This window comes from Ammospiza nelsoni, chromosome 9 (assembly GCF_027579445.1).
Source record: "Ammospiza nelsoni isolate bAmmNel1 chromosome 9, bAmmNel1.pri, whole genome shotgun sequence".
Taxonomy (NCBI): domain Eukaryota; kingdom Metazoa; phylum Chordata; class Aves; order Passeriformes; family Passerellidae; genus Ammospiza; species Ammospiza nelsoni.
The window spans coordinates 29,779,919-29,798,409 of record NC_080641.1 but is presented as its reverse complement, the minus strand read 5'-3'; the positions used below and the strand labels follow the sequence as shown (position 1 = coordinate 29,798,409).

Sequence of the window (18,491 nt, the reverse complement as noted above, 5' to 3'; positions counted from 1 at the left end):
ATGGTTCTGTGTCTTTCTCCAAACTACTTCCATAATTTTGTGCTTTCTGCCAAAGTAACAGGGCAGTATAGGTGCACACCATCAAATTCTGTGGTTTGGTAGTAGAAATTTCAGCTCATGACCTTTGAGGTTAATGGTGCTATTTAAATTTAAGACACAATGAAGCTATTAACCAATTACTCCCACTGACCTCACTGTTAACTGGAAGACTGTCAACACAGAAAATGAGGCCAATTATTTAGGAGCAATCATCTGTTCAGGAAGCCACCCTCTTCAGCTGGCTGGGAGACTATCCCAGGCTGGAGGATGGTGACATGGCTCCATCCATTCCTGCTCTTGTCACTTCTCAGCTGCCACATGGGCACAAACACTTGGGATGCTCAGGAAACTCCTACTAGCACACAACATTCCTCAGCAACCTGGATGGCTTGACACACACAAAGGTTTTCTTTTCTCTTCCCACTGGCATCAGTCAGGTCTTGGGATGTTCAAGACTCCCCCATACACAGAGCCTGTGCCCTCTGCACCAGGTATGAGCACTGCCATGACAAGGACTGCAGCTCTGCTGCTGACAGATGCAGAATTCCCTCCAGTAATGAACTCCCTGAATTTCATCACTTGCTGTTCCATGTGGAAAGCAGAGCCAACCTCTCCTTCTGTATCATTAGGATCATAACAGTAATTTATTAAAAAAATCTGTCAAAACTAGATGCTATTGCACATTTCATAAGCTTTTAAGTAATGAATGAAGGAAAAAAACATCTCACAGATACAGTCACATCAACTATGCAAACCAAAATAAGACCAGATACTAAAAATGAATGTTGGGAAAAAAACAACATGTAAGTGTATACAGTAAAATCTTGCTCCAAATGCTTCCACAAGACCCAGATAGAAATAATTTAAAAAACACTGCAATCAAGCTTAATGGAGGCTTCACTTGATTCATCTATTTAAGAATCCAGCAAAAAAAAACCCTCACAATTTCTACACAAGAGACTGCTTGTGACACTAAGATGAACAGGCCAGATGCTCCAGTGTACCAAATTTGCTCCTCAGCATTTTCTTATCCTGCCCACCAACTCAGCCTCACCATTCTGTGAAAGGGCAACTGCTGAGCATCAGAGCTGACAGGTTAACAGGACAGAGGAAAAGGAAAAGCACAACAGCCAATGACATTCCCATACTGCAAGAAGATCCCAAATGTGTTGTTCAACACTACAAAAAGCAACATAACCTGGCAAAACGCCAAACAGGTTTCCAGCAGAGTGACCTGCAGAGTGCAACATGAGATTGTGGGAGTCAGGCAAGGAAGAAGAGCTGGGAGCATGGCACTGCCATGTACTCTCAGGGCTGAATGCCCTGATGGGTCCCACCTGCAGCCTCCACCACCACCCAAATCCAGGTGCTCCATTTAAGCTCAGGGCTGGGGCACAGAGGGCAAAATTCTGAGTTGTCAGTTTCTAAGTAGACCATTTTACCATTGGGAAAGTGGATGGAAAAACACACAATAGACAGCATCTCTCAGGTTGGGATTTTCACCAGTCAGACATTTGCAGGGTAAGACTAGTAAGATGCACAGAGAGGCACACAAGAAGTGAGTGTCCGTGCCACACAGAGCATCCCAGTACTACAGATGATTGAACTCCGTGGTTCCATGAAGTGTAGTTAGTTCTGGGTGTTAATAACCCTGATTCAGAGCTGCTCAGCAATGTACTCTCATTAGCCAGACCATCTGTGGAAGGGAACAACCTACGCTGTCACAGCACACGGAGCCTGGGGCTGACCTTAATATCTTCCCCCACATACCAGCAGAGGACACGTGGAGAGAGAGAAATCTGGCATCAGTTGGTCTTTACTGCTGCCAGAGGAAGATATCTGGGCTGGAGAGGAAGTTTCTCACCTCTCCAGTCACTCTGCCAGCTGTGGCAAATGCAAACTGGCAACTGCTCTTCCTCCTAAGGTCCCACTGGTGAAATGGGAAATTTGGCTGTCCTGTTGTGACAGGGTAAGCCCAGTTCAGATATCACAGGACTCTGACTTACTGGGAAAGAGAAGCTTTGCAGATCATGTGAAACAGTGAAACCTCCTGACATTATTCAGTCAGTGTAAATCATCCGGTGGACTGAAAAATGCCCAGCATGACACGGAATTACATTCCAAATATCAAGTATTTGTTGCTTCTTGCTCCTTTCCTCTGTATCACATATCGGCTAAGACAAGCTGCCTGGTGGACATTCCTGGAGGTTCTTCCTACCTGCACAAGTCTGAAATCCTTGAGCTCCTACAGGAGCAACCTACACAGAAAATTGATGCAGATCAGAAGGAGTACAGGACAGTAAAGATACATCCCATCCCTGAGTGAAACATGCAGCAACCATCTTTAAGCATGCTGAGGTTTAGTCCTCTCTTTCTAGGCACATCATTCTTCCAGAAACTGCCTTTCTGGCCAATAAATATCATGCTTCCACCTCAGAACAGAAAAAAGGCAAAACAAACCAATAGGACCCAATCTGCTTAATGTGCTACTTACTTCAAAAAATGCCATTTTTTCCTTCTCTACCAATCTCTTTTCATCTTTGATTCCTTCCCTGCTTTCATCTGTGGTGTTTATTAACTTCCTCTGGCTGGTGCCACATCCAAGGAGAGTTGCAGAGAGCAATCCTGGTGCTATTGCATGCTCCCTGCTGCTGAGAAGAGCCCCAGTGAGCCCAGTGCAAACCACAGCGTGCAGCCCTGAGTGACAGAATTTGGACAACTCTTCCAAGACATAATTAAAGCTGATGTTTTCTGTAGAGCAGTGGAATTCAGCAATGAGTACATTAACAGAAAGCTTGGTATTGTGAACACCAACAAGCATCTCAATTCAAGCACTAGTAGATTGTCTGGATTGTGAGATGTTACCTAGGATGCCAGTAAGGGTATACAAAGTGCTTTATCTCTTCTCATTATGGCATGGCAGAAATAATCTCCCACACATTAAGGCTGCTAGCAGGAACCTTGTCCTGTGGAAACAATGCTTTTCTAAAGCTCCAGCATCCAGTCTTGCTGATGCGCAATTCCCAAAGAGATGAGAGCAAATTAAGACCCTTTTTGGACATTTGATTTTGCAAAACCTGTGGTAGTTCAGCATCTTTGAAAATTCCACCTTTCTGATATCTGTTGAAGACTTGCCGGCGGGTTAGAAATGTATTAAGCAGGGAATACATGAACAACATACAAGCAGGGTAGAGCAAGGACTTCTCTTGAAAAACGAGGAGCATAATGAGACAGAAGTTATCCAAAACCAGAAATGCTTGAATGAGGAAGAACAATTAAAACTGTTGGCAAGTGACAGACCTGTACACAGAGTCTGTATCAGACCAGCTTGTATCGCATCATTTTAATAGGAAAGCTTCACTTTTGACATACAAAGCTTTCCCAATAAAAGTTACTTCTTTTAAACAATATCCATTTTTATATACCTTTGACAATTTGGGGTTCTGCATAAGCAATGAGCAACAGCTTGGCAAAAGGTGACTTTACATGGGCTACTGCAACTAAAACTGGCAAGGATGTCAAAAATGCATGAATTGACATATTACAACCCATTAAAAGAATTTATAATTATGCATTTGTAGGAAGTAAATACAAAAAGATATATAGCAGACATGATAGTTGGGAAGCTCAAGAAATCCACTGTTTATATACTGGACAAAAGAAAACATCACCACGTAGGTATTTTACAGCAAGTCACTGTGCCTAACTGAAAAGGGCCTAAAAAACAAAGGAAAACTAACAACAGCAAGATGCAATGAGTTCAGCTACACAAAGACTTTTTAGCTATACATTGCATGAAAATATGGAGGACAATGGTTCAAATAAAGTCAACTGTGTTGGAAATAGTGCATGAAATCCCAGAAGTGATAGAACTACTAGTCAGTGAAGAAAATGAAAGGAACCAAGTGGAAGAAATCAATCAAGAAGAAAAAATAAGCTTTTTTTATGAAGGCAGGCAAGGGGCCAGGTAACATAGATGGACACACATGCCAAAAAAAAAAACAAAAACCAACCCACAGAAAAGTAGCTCTATCTCTCAGTACAGCAAGTGATAAATTTGATAAACTACAAATCTCCAAACTAAGGAATGACAGCAAGCAGTGAGGGGTGAAAACCATTTTTCTTGTGCTGGAAAAAAAACCAAACCACCTTCTAATGCAAATGGATGAGCTGATTAACAAAGCTTGCAGAGCCTGTTGTGAAAGACGGGTGAATGGAGAGAACCCGAGGGAGACACTAAGAGCATGTAAACCAAATCAGGGAGCAGCTGACTGCATTCAGAGGGAAGAGGCTACAGGAGCACTCAGAAACACGAAAACAAGAATATGACCTAGGCTGCATGAAGCACCAGTAAACACTCTCAAGTGCAGGGCAACAGGAGGCATCTGTTCAGTGTGTTCTTCGACTGCTGAAGTGTCAGCAGTTTTACAAATACCACCATTTATTATTAGTAGTTTTTATAACCAGGGGGAAGCACCAGAACGCTTATTTTTAATGAAGTCACACAACCCCACAGAGAAAGTACACTTGTTTTTCAGTACTAAAAACCCAACTGTTGAAAGGTGAGAACTCCCCTTAATTTATGGAAATCCCAAACTCAATCTCCCATGCATTAACTTTAAATCTTTATGGAAACAAAGGCTGCATATTTTGTCTATTGTAAGGACACTGAAGTACTATTTTTCTAAAATAGTTTACTATGTCAATGAAATTGCAGATGCTTCTGTGCACTTCAGGGACTTCAAACATTGCATCAATTATCTGAATAAGTAATGAAAAGACATTGTGAATAAAATGGTTCACCAAGCCTGGTTCACAAGTCAATTGCTTTCTGAATCCAGTTATATACTGTAATATTTGACATGTTATTTCTTTTTGCAAGAGGTTAAGAGTTTTCTGTGCTTCTATGCTACACTTGCTGCAAGAATTTGGAGAGGAAAAAACCCAACAAAACACAAAAGACTGCAGGAAGGACAACACACTTTTAGATTCTCCACTACAACCCTCTTTTCACACAAAACAGAACAAAGAAGGTCACTGAAACCAGAACTTTTAAGTCCAAGCAAGGCAGAAACATGAAAATCCCCTAGCAGATTGCTTATCATTACAGCCCAATCTAATACTTTAAAATTCCACTTTTGACCAACTGGACTAGGTGATGGTACAACACAAAATGTCTGTTTGCTGAGCTCCTGTTTCCAGAGAGTCTCTTTCTGGCACCTGGAAACAGAGCAAGCATAAGGCTGATTATCATTTCCATAACCCCCAAGGAAAACTATCGTGCAAGATGTTTGAGTAAGAGCAGTGCTGTTCGAAGGCAGCATTCATAAACAGAACAAAGACCAAACAAAAGGCTAAACAAGTACATCATAATTAACAACTACCACCAAACTTTTAATTAAGATATGTAAGAAAAATCAAGGGGAGCTAATTAAAAAAACACTGGTGTATATACTTTCTTAGAAAAATCTGAATTGGTACCATGAAGCAAACAGGCTAATTAGAAGTGACCACAATTATTTTGTCACTGTTTCTGAGTTTAGTCATGATTTTTCAGCTTGCTCTTTAATCCTACACCTTGTTTGAACTCCTCTGTTGTTTGAATGCAGGATTCTTCCATCAATTTATTCAAAAACTAAACAAAACTGACAAAAATACCACCGAGCTTTAACTCTGTATGGCAGGCATGTTTTGTCACTAGTTTTGAGACACACTCTTCTCTGCCTAGACAGTATCATTCTTGCAGGGCCAGAATTATAATTATTATACACTCCTCCCATTAATCCTGAACAAATCCACAGTTACTACAAATGGATCCTGATAAAACTGCCACATCAATAATGCTACACTCCACATGTTTTCCTTTCGTCCAGGCAGCTAGACCAGTATAAGAATATGATGCTGTTTCACACAGATTTTACTGTTAGAGGTATCTACTTCCCTTAGGGCCAGAAAGCAGTTACAGATAATAGCAATCTAACTGGCAATATTAAGGTTTTACTTCTCTGCTCTTATATACTACCCTTTCGTGAAAATACATCAATTCTCATTACTTTTGCCATTCTTCAAAACTGTTACTAGGCTGATTTGAACAGTAACAGTTAATGCTGATAGAAACAAGCAAAGAAAAATGCTGACACAACCTGAAGTTATTTAAGAACTTATTTGCTACACATCTATTTCCAGAAAATTAATAAAAAGTTGCTGACTCCCAGCTGTAAAAACCCCAAGTTTTTACCTAGGGAAAAAAAAACAAACCCCAAAAAACCCCGGGTAAAAAAGGAATTCCCACCTCCAGCCCAGAATGCAAACAGCAAAGCGACTTACAATTAACAACTCCTGCCTCTCCCCTACAGTGTTGGCACAAAAACCAACCCTCCATTGGGATACATGTTAACTCTTTGTGATTACCAAACTCAGGAACCATCTTCCAGGTTATTTCTGCACCTCCACAGAAGGCAAATTTCACTTTTTAGAAAATCTAGTCTTACATTTAAGAGAAGTCTATAACCTCCTAAAATTCTGTTCTGCTGTATCACTACACACTAATAAGGTAACCCTTAAACCATCCAGGAAGAATTGTCTGCCCACAACAGCACCTTTCTCATTCCACATTTAAAGTTCCAGACAACGCTGTCCTGCCTGTAGCTTTCTGACTTATGGCTGTAGGGTGTCATCTTTTCCCCTTTTCAAAAAGCCACTAAATATATAAAGCAGCTTTCTCTTAACTAATGACACATTACACATCTTCCTTGAAAGTAATTCATTTAAAACTTGTACATTTCAGGTGTTTCCTCCATATTGAGACAAAAATAACAAGTCCTTCCTGCATATGGCTAAAAAAAGTTAACTGTGTTTCAAACCCCCTTTAAAATGTAGATAAAAATACACATGCCTGTGTCAGGTAACTCACCAGCAGTGCTGAAATGGAATGCAATCTCCATTTCCTCAGACTATTTCCAGGCTCCTCTACTGCCAAAGCTAGACAAGCACTTTCTCCCTAGTCTACACTTTTCTGTTCAATAGGTGGAATAAAGTAAAAGGCTTATTTCTGTGCAAAGGCTTCTTCCTCTGCATAGCAATAAGCCTCACACTGTAATTGATTTTTTTAAAGTGTCATTTAAATTATTTTGGTATGATTTATCTTTCCTTACTTTTTCCTAAAACACCTCAGAATATTAACAAGGAAATAAATGTAGTAATACTCTAACATCTTCAAACATTATCTAATTTAAAAATCTAATTTACTTTCCATCATTTGGGCTTCCTTACTATTTCAGATGTCACTCAGTGTGGATAGTAAAATTAGACTATCAATTTCATTTTTGCTTTGAATGTGTTGCAGGCTCTGCTTCTCAACCATTAGAACTTTCTTGTTTAAGGTTTCCAATAGTGTTCTGGAATTTCTGAATTAAAAAACAGGGGGAACTACTGCTTTGTTTTTATTAAAAGAATTCTCAACTGCTCTCCCTGGCCTTTCTTACAAGAAAAGGCCGAGTGCTGGCACAAAACCAAACGTCCAATATACCTGTTAAATAATATTCTGTGGCCCTCTATTAATACAAGGAGATAATAAAAGTCTTAAATAGCACTGAGGGTGCCACTGGATACAACAACCTTCCAATGACGCCAGTGGGAGACCTACTTAAGAACCAATAAACAAATTGAGCAAGTGATGCAATATGAGCTGTCCTGCTCTTGCTTTGGTGAAATTTTAAGGATGATTTATCACCGTAGGCAGCCTTACTGCCAGCCAGCCTCCACAACCAGTGAGTCTTACTCAAAGCATGCCATTGCACTGAAAAAGAACTCAGGGAAAACATTTAGGGAAATCTATATTTTTTAACACAAATGTTCATTGATAGAATTTCCTTTTGGATTTTATTTTATATATGGCATAACAAACGAACAGAAGTTTAAACTCTACCCATGCCAACATTTTAACACCTGGGAATACTTCGTATACCATCAACCTGCTACAGGAAAAAAAAATAAATAACGCCATCAGCATAAAAACAGCACTAACTTCCAGAGTAACTATTAGGCAATTAAAACTACAGTCATGGGTAATGACTTTAATTAAAAACACCTTAATTGTACTCATCACAGTGAAGGGGACTGAGCCTGCAACTCGCGTGTGCGTCACAGAGTAACACAGGTAGGGAAACAAGGAGAAGCCACTGGAAGGCGAAGAGGGATAGACAGAGGGAGAAGCCACCCACGGCCACGGGCACCGGGAGCAGCCGGGTCCCCGCCCCAGCGGATGCCCCGGGCCCGCTGCCCAGAGGCCTCACGCCGCAAGCCTCCGATGGATAAACTTTCATTCTAAAACCTTTGCTATAGGAAACACAGTGCAAACTTACTTTCTTGTTGTTAAAAAATAAAATAAAAAAAATAAGCCTTTTGTTTAGAGCAGAATGAACCCCAAGCCTTTCGCTTAGGCGGCATCACCCAAACCGGTCCGAGCGCGGCGGGCCCGCTCCGGGCGGCACGGGAAGAGGGAACGGGGGGTTCAACGTCCGCGCCCCGGGAGCGCTGGCGGACAGGAGAAGGGAGAAGGCGGCAAGGCCGCTGAGCCCCGTCCCCACCGCCGCCCTCCCTCCCTCTCTCCCGCCCGCCCCGGCTCCGCTCTCTCACCGCGCTCCGGCCGCGCATCTTCCGCCGCCGCGGGACGGCCTCGAGGGGGGCGCGCGGCCGCACGTGGCGCTGGCGCCGACGGGGTCTCCCGCGCAGGCGGGCGGGGCGCGAGGCGGCGGCGTGAGGCGGCACCGCCACGCTCCGCCGGCAGCGCTCGGGGCCAGGGCTCTTATGGCACGCACAACCCGCGGCAGCTGTGCAAACCCTGGCCGCCGAGAGGGAACACGTGTGGGGGGCGGCAGGGAAGAGCCAGAGCCGGGGTTGCGCGCTCAGGAGGGTCCGCACAGCTCCGCTCCCTCGCAGGTGGCTCCCGGTGTGGGAATGGAAATTGATGAAGTGCGGCGGGCAGGGTGAGGTTTGTGCTTTCCCCCTGTCTCTGACTGGGCTCGTGACCCTCGGCTGTGAAGATGTATGAGGAAGAATTTTCAGTAGGTTAAAAAGCCTCTTTTTCAATCAAGGAAAGGATAAGATGATGTGACACAAATGTATGATCGTGTGCCACAAATAGAACGTTGTGGGAAGCTTTTCCTTAGACATAAGCTTTGTCCTATATTTTTTCAAACAGTTAATTTTCTTGCTGTGTAGGTCATCCTTAACATTAGGCTAAATTTAGATGAAGATGCAGCAGCAGTGAAGACAGACTGTCTGAAGAAGCTGAGCTAGACCCACAGCCTCAGCTGTGGCCTGGTCAGGAACCTGGGTGTGAAATTATTTACCTTTTTACTGACTTATTTTTGTTTCAGGTACCTTGGCTAAAAGTAACAGAATCTCAGATATTTAAATAAAATACCTTCTAAAAGCATGAAAGGCTTGTAGCTTGCCTGCTTTACTTCAGTGCTGCAAGCCATATATACAACTAGCATTAATTTCAAGGGTATTTCTACCACAAAGTGAGGTAAGACTGAACATCTTGGGCCTTTTGAAGATCTGTACCTGAAACTTCAAAACAGGGTCCAATCTCTGCTTCCAATACGGACAGCAGAATTTGTACTTGTTTATGCACTTTGATTTTCAGTTCTTTGTGTATAAATTTAGCTGTGGGTGGAGTATCCTGAGCCAGATTCATCCCTATATGCTATACATACAGGATTACAGGAAGGCAGACATGATTCTGTGTTAGATTGACAAGGAATTGCATTTCCCAGCAAATGCTGGATCAGAGCCATCTGTTTCAGAAATTAGCATAGCAGCAATTTGTTTGTTTGGCTTCATCTGTCTATTAGTTTGGTCCAAATTCTCTTGTTTTAGAGACATGCTATCACATAGGGAAAAGATCTGTGATACACTCTGTGCAGACAACCCCTAAAATACATGAATTATTCTAAACAGAGGAGATATGAAATGTCATTGTCAGGAATCCACACAAAGCTAAAGTAAGATTATTTGTTTTCCTCTAAACAAGTTTGACTTTCTCACAGCACTCTTATATTAAATCATCTGCCCCTTCCCAGTGTCCTGGTCTCAGAGTGCCTCTCTCCCACCCAAAGTAGTGTTGCTGTACTTTTAGGTGCGCTGGATATTTTCCTTGTGTTTATTTTGACAGAATGATGGAAAATCCTTCCTGACTTACAGCCTCTACAACTTCTGAAGAGGTATTGATACTCTTAAAAACTGAGAAGTCTAGCTGCAAACAACAGCCAGGAAAAGGGCATCAATCCATTAAATGATAAGGTATCACCACATTAGACAACAGCTTTTCTAAAAGCATTTCACTTTGAGCTCTGTATACCCAACAAAATGACATCTCTTACACAGCTTTTTTTATTTGTGGCATACCCAGGCTGCACTATTCAGGATTTCAGTTATTTGCCTAGAAGGTTTAGGTCTCAAGAAAAAAAAAAATTTACTTAATACTCCAAAAATGCGCATCTATTATTTTATAATTCCTACTGGATCTGGTTACAGCGCAAATGTTTCTCCACAGGTATAGAGAAAGGTCTACACTGTTGTACAACTAATGATCATTGTGTGGCATTGGCTGGATGATGCAAGTTTGGATTCAGAGGCTATTCCTACCAACTCTTTAAAAATGTAACCAAAAATAGTCATAGAAAAGCCTTCTGTACCCTTGAGAAGTGTAAAGACCAATGTAGTTATTATGGAAAGAGAATTCCAGGTAGATCTGCTCAAATAAGAAGTAATTGTGAATGTTTCTTGTAACTGAATGCTGCTAATGCATGATTTAGAGGCTACACAAAGTAAAAGATTTAGTTCATTTTCATGCTACTTCATTTCTTAGTTACATGGTGAAACCACCAACAAAAACACTTTCTAAAATAAGAACTTACTTTTCTCCTTCAGAAAAATGAGTCGTGTGTTGTAGGCAGTGAAAGTGAAGTCTCAGCTCAGACGATGTAAGTGCTCATTCTGCACCTGCGCCAGAGATCACCTGTGTTGCTCTGTGTCTCTGTCTCTACCTGAGTACCCTGCTCACCTTTCTCCTCCCACAGCCCGCCCCATTCCTTTGTCTCCTCGGAGCCACCAACGACGGGACCTGCTGGTGCTGGGAAGCCTGGCACAGATGGAGGGAGCTGCCAGTGAGAAACGCTTACCCAGGGCACTGCTACAATCACAGCACCCATGGCAGAGCTGTGTTTGCATCCTTACCCAGGGCACTGCTACAATCACAGCACCCATGGCAGAGCTGTGTTTGCATCCTTACCCAGGGCACTGCTGAAATCACAGCACCCAGGGCAGAGCTGTGTTTGCATCCTTACCCAGGGCACTGCTGAAATCACAGCACCCAGGGCAGAGCTGTGCTCACATCCTTACCCAGGGCACTGCTGAAATCACAGCACCCAGGGCAGAGCTGTGTTTGCATCCTTACCCAGGGCACTGCTGAAATCACAGCACCCAGGGCAGAGCTGTGCGGGGCAGAGCTGTGCTCACATCCTTACCCTGGTCACTGCTACAATCACAGCACCCAGGGCAGAGCATCTTTACCCTGGTCACTGCTACAATCACAGCACCCAGGGCAGAGCTGTGCTCACATCCTTACCCTGGTCACTGCTACAATCACAGCACCCAGGGCAGAGCTGTGCTCACATCCTTACCCAGGTCACTGCTACAATCACAGCACCCAGGGCAGAGCTGTGCTCACATCCTTACCCTGGTCACTGCTACAATCACAGCACCCAGGGCAGAGCATCCTTACCCAGGTCGCTGCTACAGTCACAGCACCCAGGGCAGAGCTGTGCTCACATCCTTACCCAGGTCGCTGCTACAATCACAGCACCCAGGGCACAGCTGCGCTCGCATCCCCCGATGATGAAATGGCAGCAGACATGACAACATCTGGGGGCTTCTCTGTGCTGTCAGAGCAGGGTGAGGAAATTGCCCGTTCAGAGGCTGCTTTGTGAATCGATACTCGGGTAATGCACACCGCGGTGTTTAGAACAAATAGCAAGTGTCAGAAGTAAATAGTTCTGTATTTTAAGCAATGGAAAGAGAGTGTAAGTGCTTTTCCAGGGTAAGTGTAGAAAGCCATTACAAAGCTTATCTTTGCAACTGACCTATAAAAGCTATAAACACATCAAAGGCTTTGAGGACATCAGATACAAACTTTAATTCTTCCCACTGTCAAAACTCCCATGAAGTCAATGTCCCAGGATCACGACTTTGAGTATGTTCAGTAATGCTAATGGAACTCTGACTTCCATGGGCACCTTCATTCACAACTGTAATTTAATTCAGGTTGCAATTTATTAAATAGTGATTTCTTGTGATGATTTTTCCTCTAAATCGCTTGATGTAAGGCAAAAAATTTTTTAGAGCAAATTTCTTGGAGGTTTTATTATTACAGAATAAAAAACTTAAAAATGTAGCTGAAATACTTTTTATTCAAGACAACAGCCTTTTGTTTACTTTTAGCACGTTAAGAGGTTATATTTGTGTCACAAGTAAAGGCAGGCGGAATTTCTTCCAGGTAAAGAGTTTAGATTTTCATAGCAATCTCAGATCTTAGCAGCAAACAGCTTTTCTTATATTTTTGTCCATCTCTAACCATAACACATTAACTCAGTCATAGAACCATGGATTTCAGTAACTGTGGCTTTTTGATTTTCTAAAATGGTACGCAAAGATGTCCTTTACTGTAAATACTTAACGAGTTAACCTGATATCATAAGCTATGAATACAGAGGGGATGAAAATGCCAGTGGATGCCTCTGAATGTTTTAGCCTTAAGGCTCCTGCAGGTTTTATTCGGATTCACAATAGTAGGAGTGGGAAGGAGGAGATAAATAAAACATTTGTTTCAGAAAGTAGGTGACTGACAGAACACTGATGTAAACCATGAAGCCTTGCAGATCAGAGGAATATTGTTAAGAAGGGAGGCTGGTGAAGAGCACTCAACACCAGCCCCCGAGTGGTGCTGATCAGAACAGTTCTGCTTTGCTTTTAAGTATTATTGCACCTTCTCTGCTATTCTGTAAAGAATTCAGTTGGTGACTCCCACTGATGTATCACAGTCACTCAAAGATGTTTTCACACCACTCATTGGGTATTTTGGTAAAGGTCTAATCTCATTTGGATTTATTACGATTTATCTCGGATTAAGCATTTATCTGCTAAGGATTATGACCCATACTATGAGGTACAGATGAACCATCAGAGTTCAGGAATGTCTAAGCACATTAGAATGAATCAGCAATATTATTTTTTGACACAGTCTTCACACATTATCTTTTTTTCAATCAACTTTGCAACATTCATACAGATAAGTATCTAATTTTCCTTTAATACGGGCAGTAACCTGGAAAGCTCTTAACATCCAGTAAGAGCAAAGCTGCATTTAATTAGGAGCAGCTTAAAAGATCAGGCCTCAGAGCCACATGACTTCGTATTCAGTCTGCCTTCAACTGTCAGTATAACTATTGATTTTTTTTATACCAATTTAAATATTTTTTCTTAGTTTGGAAATGTATTTTGGTGAGTCTTCCACTGCTATCACAACCTTCTACTTTTTTCTAGTTTGCATAGCCAGGAGTGGAAAAAGGAACAAGGATAAAGAAGAAGAGTATGTTGTTTATATATTTCTGGACTTTTAAGATATTTTTTTCTGTTTGAAAGTGTTTAAACTGCTTCCACTATTGATATACAAGGTACTGCACCTCAGGAAAAGTGCTGGATTTCTCATGGGTTTAAAAGAAGTTAATTTGGCTTCAGTTTGTGGCAAAGCCACCAATGTTGCTATAGTTGCCCAAAAAAGCCTTCTGGCTATTTTCATGCTTAATCATTTTGTATATATATCTTAGAAATTCCATTTTATGTGGTTTTAATTGCACAAATTTGGAGAATTCCAGTTGCCACTTTAAATCTGTATGTTTGGAAGTTTTCCTTACCATTCAGATTTTTTTCTTTATGATGATACACACAAAGAAGGTTTAAATACTTTCTGGCAGCATTTTATAATGCTGAAAATAAGACCTTGGATAGGAAACTGCACAACTTAATGTGTTTAACCACTCTTAATAAAGGAATTAGGAAGAAAATATATGGTTCATTTCCAGTATACATTTCTACTATTTGCTAAATAGTGTCACATTTAGAGTGTGCAGTACTGTGACAAATGACTACACTGCAGTGTTATTGTTCATTTTGAGGAGTGCCTGCAATGCCTGGTTTGCTAAGCAGGGAGTTTGCAGTATGAATGGAGCTGTGAAGAGATGAAACCTCTGAAAGGTTGTAGGGGACACCAGATTCAGACTGTTTGACTTCAGTGCATGGAGTAATAGTATTAAATTTTTGGTTTCATAAGAACAGCGCAGAACTCCCATTTCTTTACATTGTTGGGATACAGCATGCCCTTTTACCAATTTGTATCACAGTTTCTTTTCCAATTAATGTTTAGAGCTATGGACACAGTGATGCGTGTGAAACCTGAGCTCTCATTTCAGTTAAATAAGGAAAAGACTCAGCTGATGAAAAATTAGATGAAACAAAAGAGAAATGGATGAGCACAGAAGAGAATTGATCTACCATAACGAAAAACATTGATGAATAAGCTGTAAAGAGACATAATCAAAGACAAAATTATTTTTCAGTACCTTTTCTGAAAAACATTGAATAGAAAATCATCTGGATTCAGAAGAGAAAGGTTCTTTACCCGCTTTCACATGAATATGTGTGCAAGGAGAGAAAAATAGTGAGTGAGAAGGGTATTTTCTGCTAATGGGATACATTAACGTTGCCATGCAATTTGGGATCAGCATGCACAGGGTATTGATCTTAAACCTGCTTCTGAGCTACAAGGATGAGGAGGACGTGTTAATTTACTTACTTTTGACATCAGCCCAGAACTACACATGTATAGGGAAAATCTAAGGATAGGATGGATGGCAAAGGTGAACTTTGAGAATCCTCTTTCTCAGAACCATAGAATCATTCAGTTGGAACAGACTTTAGGAGGTTTCCTAGTGCAAACTGCTCAGATCAGGGTCAACACTGAAATCAGTTTGTTGAGGATGTGATAGAGGCTGCTGTGGGGACCATGCTGAAAGCCTTGCTGAAGGCAAGGTAGGCAACATCTACAGCTCTGCCTTTGTCTGCACATCTTCCAGGGCATCACAGAAGGTCATTAGGCTTGGTCAGGTTGGGCAAACCTTGGAAAAGCCATGCTGGATACCACTTCTAATCATCTTTCTTTCGTCAGGAATGGCTCCTGCAGACTTGAAGCATTATTGTCCCAGAGGACATAAAGTAGTTCCCTGGATCATTGTTCTTGCATTTCTTTAGTATGACGGGTTTTTGCATAGATTTATGTGAAACCAGGCTTAAACTTCACAGTTAAAAGATTTGACATAGTCCACAGTGATAAGTCCTCCTTATAAACTGGGACTAAAAAGTCTGTAAACAATTATTGATCTCCACATGCTACTGGGGAAATTTTCCAAGATCAGTGACAGCTGGGAAATCACTGGCATTTTAAAATTATATGTCAGTGATTCACTTTTTTGGCATTTACAGTATTGCATTATGGCAATGAACACACTAGATGTGTATTTAAAAAACCAAACTGCCTTCAGCATTTTAATGTTTTTTGTTTGACCTGTATTACAGATGAAAATTTCTTGATACAATTCAAAATAATGGGTTTGTTTATTGAAGATATTAAGAAGTTATAATGAGGAAAATGATTCTTTGTGTGAAAATAATTCTACTTTCTCAACAGCAGCATCTCCTGAGTTTCTTTGATTCGTACCTGGAGTTTCTTTGACTCGTACCTGATTAATGACTAAACTAGATTTTAACTCCTGTAAACACTGTAGAATGCAGAGACCTATAGAAAAGTAAAATGTATTTTGCCCTCCTAAATCATTGTTTACACAGCCCTCAGTTACATTTTATTCTGGAATTATTTGCAAGAGAGATATTTGGTTTCAAGTCATTGTCCCATAGAAGATTGCCAAAGCCTCTGGTCAGTCACTGAGTTGTCATAATTTGAGAGGAGGAGCTGAGTGCTTGTCCACAAAAGGGCACAACTGCATGAAAGGAAAATGTTTATTAGGTAAAACAATGCTAAAATCACCTCTTTTCTGGAGAATAAAAAACGTGTGGTGATCCCAAGCTTGTTCTGTGCTGCTGGGCAGGAAGGACTTCACATTAGCACAGTGATTCCTCTGGCTGCTGAGGGATCTGCTGTGACGCATTCTGAAGGATGCTGCATATGCCTTGGCTGGGAAAATGATGTTTTCTTTGTACTGGTCGAGGCTAGAAAAGAAGGGGAAATGGTGGGAGTGGTGACTCGGGTGATCTTTAGAGAAAAAATAATGCAAATAAGAATTGAAGATGAGCTCTGCACACTTCCAGGTTTGAAAATAATTAGTCACAGAGTTTGTAGTCTACTGTCTCAGGTTTCTGCATGGCAAAAATATATTTTAATATAGATTTAAAAACTGGCTAATGAGATTAGCTGGCTAATGTTTTAATGTAAAAGGTATGTCAGAGAAAATGACAATCTGAATTGGGAGAGAAAAACATAACAAGCAATAAGCTGATTTGAGCTAAGAACTTTGAACACAGACTATATTGTTCAAGATATAACTGATTTTATTTTAATTCCACGACAGCATCATTTCATCCGCTGTCTGTCTTGACATGAGTCCTGTAAAGGTTTGTATTTTGCCTTCTCAGCATGTTTTAGGGAATGATTTGTGATTAGGAGTACAGAGACTATTTCAAATGCCTCTTAAAATATGTGGTATTGCAAACAACGGATATAAAATGAGATTCACACACATAGCTTTGCTGGTGGCCAAGAACTGCATTGCAATATGCCGGAAATCCAAACATCCTCCTACTCCCAGAGCCTTGCTGACAGATCTACAACAACTTCTTTCTCTTGAAAAAGCTACTTACAGAATCAGAATAAGAAAGAGAGAAGCCTGCTAATTCTGAGAAACTAATGTAATACATAAAATGGGAGGTTAAATTTCCTCCTCAATATGAAAATCACATTTATTCTTGAAAATTTTACAGTTTCAAGTAACACCTAGACTATCTAAAACCCTCAAAAAACCAGAGAGGGGAATGCCATGTCATCTCTGAAAAAGCAACAACAGCAGACCTTTAGGATTGGTGTCATTGTTGCCTTGTCTAGCCTTTTAGAGCTACAAATCATTGGGCTTCTGCCTTAGTACAGGGGTGTGTATCAATGGAACTTGGTACAGAAATAGAACCTCAGCTCAGCAGATCCTCCTTTCTTGAGAAACCATTTAAAAAAGCAAACACAAGGGAATAGAAAAACAAGTAACTTTTCCAGGGATGTGTATTTTTAACAGCATGTTTTGCAAGAAAAGCTGTTGTTAGATGCTACATATTTTAATTAGCTGTTTAGAAAATCAGGTTGACAATGTCCTTTAATTAGTAGACATTGACTTATTCCACGTGTATTATGGCACAGTGAATCTTATTAAGATAAATGTTTCTCTCTGAAGAGATGAAAAAAAATCCACTATCATTTGTTTGCTTACCAGATTGCTCACCATCAATACGGCTGCTATTTAAAATGATGAATTTTAGTCACATATTTAATTAGCTAATAGCTGATCTCACTGTTGGGTCTTGATCCTCCTTACATGTGTTCTTTCATCCTTAAAAAGTCTTTGGTTATATCTTGTTTTTGAAGTTTTCGTTTGAAATTGTCCTTGCAACTTTCAAACCTAAAATGCAATAAATTAAATTATTAAAAGTAAAAATTATTGTGAAAACATTTAAGGTTTTGAGTATGGTTTTATACCTACTGCTCATTTTAATATCTTGCTAGAGGCTATGAACTTAAAAAAATTACAAGTTTTTAATGTTAGATTTTCCACTTGCTGCAGGTGTTTAGTTTGTGAGAAAATTATGTGAACATTAAAAGTCTATAAACTAATTTAAGATATCACTGCATTTGTCTGTCACTGCTCAGCCTGCAGCCTTCTCACAGAATTCACGTTGTTTGAGGGCCACAGCTGGAAAGTGCAGCAAATGCACCGTAGCCCATACTGTGTCATGATAACTAATTAAAAAGAAAGCCTTAATGGTGTTTGCATAAAAGACATAAAGCTCCTGTGGGTGTCACTGCTTTGGACAAGGGCTCTACATGGCAGATTCTCTACTTCAGTTGTTCATCATGAGTGACAAATGGTGCTTCCTAATCCCACAGACTGTGTTAGTGCCTAGAATGCCACTCAAGGGCCAACATCCCTCCCTCTTCACAGAAGATGACATTCTGAGTCACATGGATCGGGAGTCATGCAAGGAGCAGAGAGTTGGCCTTGATGATCCTTATGGTACCTTCCACCTTGAGATGTGCCATGGTCTGGATGATTGCC

At 40.9% G+C, this 18,491-nt stretch overlaps 1 protein-coding gene across 1 annotated transcript in view; it reads right to left on the bottom strand.

Moving 5' to 3' along the window:
• ELAVL4 (ELAV like RNA binding protein 4) overlaps positions 1-8,801 on the bottom strand; it is an 81,026-nt gene extending 72,225 nt beyond the window's left edge. The window contains exon 1 of the mRNA XM_059477903.1: positions 8,677-8,801. Coding sequence (XP_059333886.1) covers positions 8,677-8,694 — 18 coding nt within the window. The 5' untranslated portion in view covers positions 8,695-8,801. The remainder of the gene's footprint in view (positions 1-8,676) is intronic.
• Between the last annotated feature and the right edge of the window lie 9,690 nt (positions 8,802-18,491).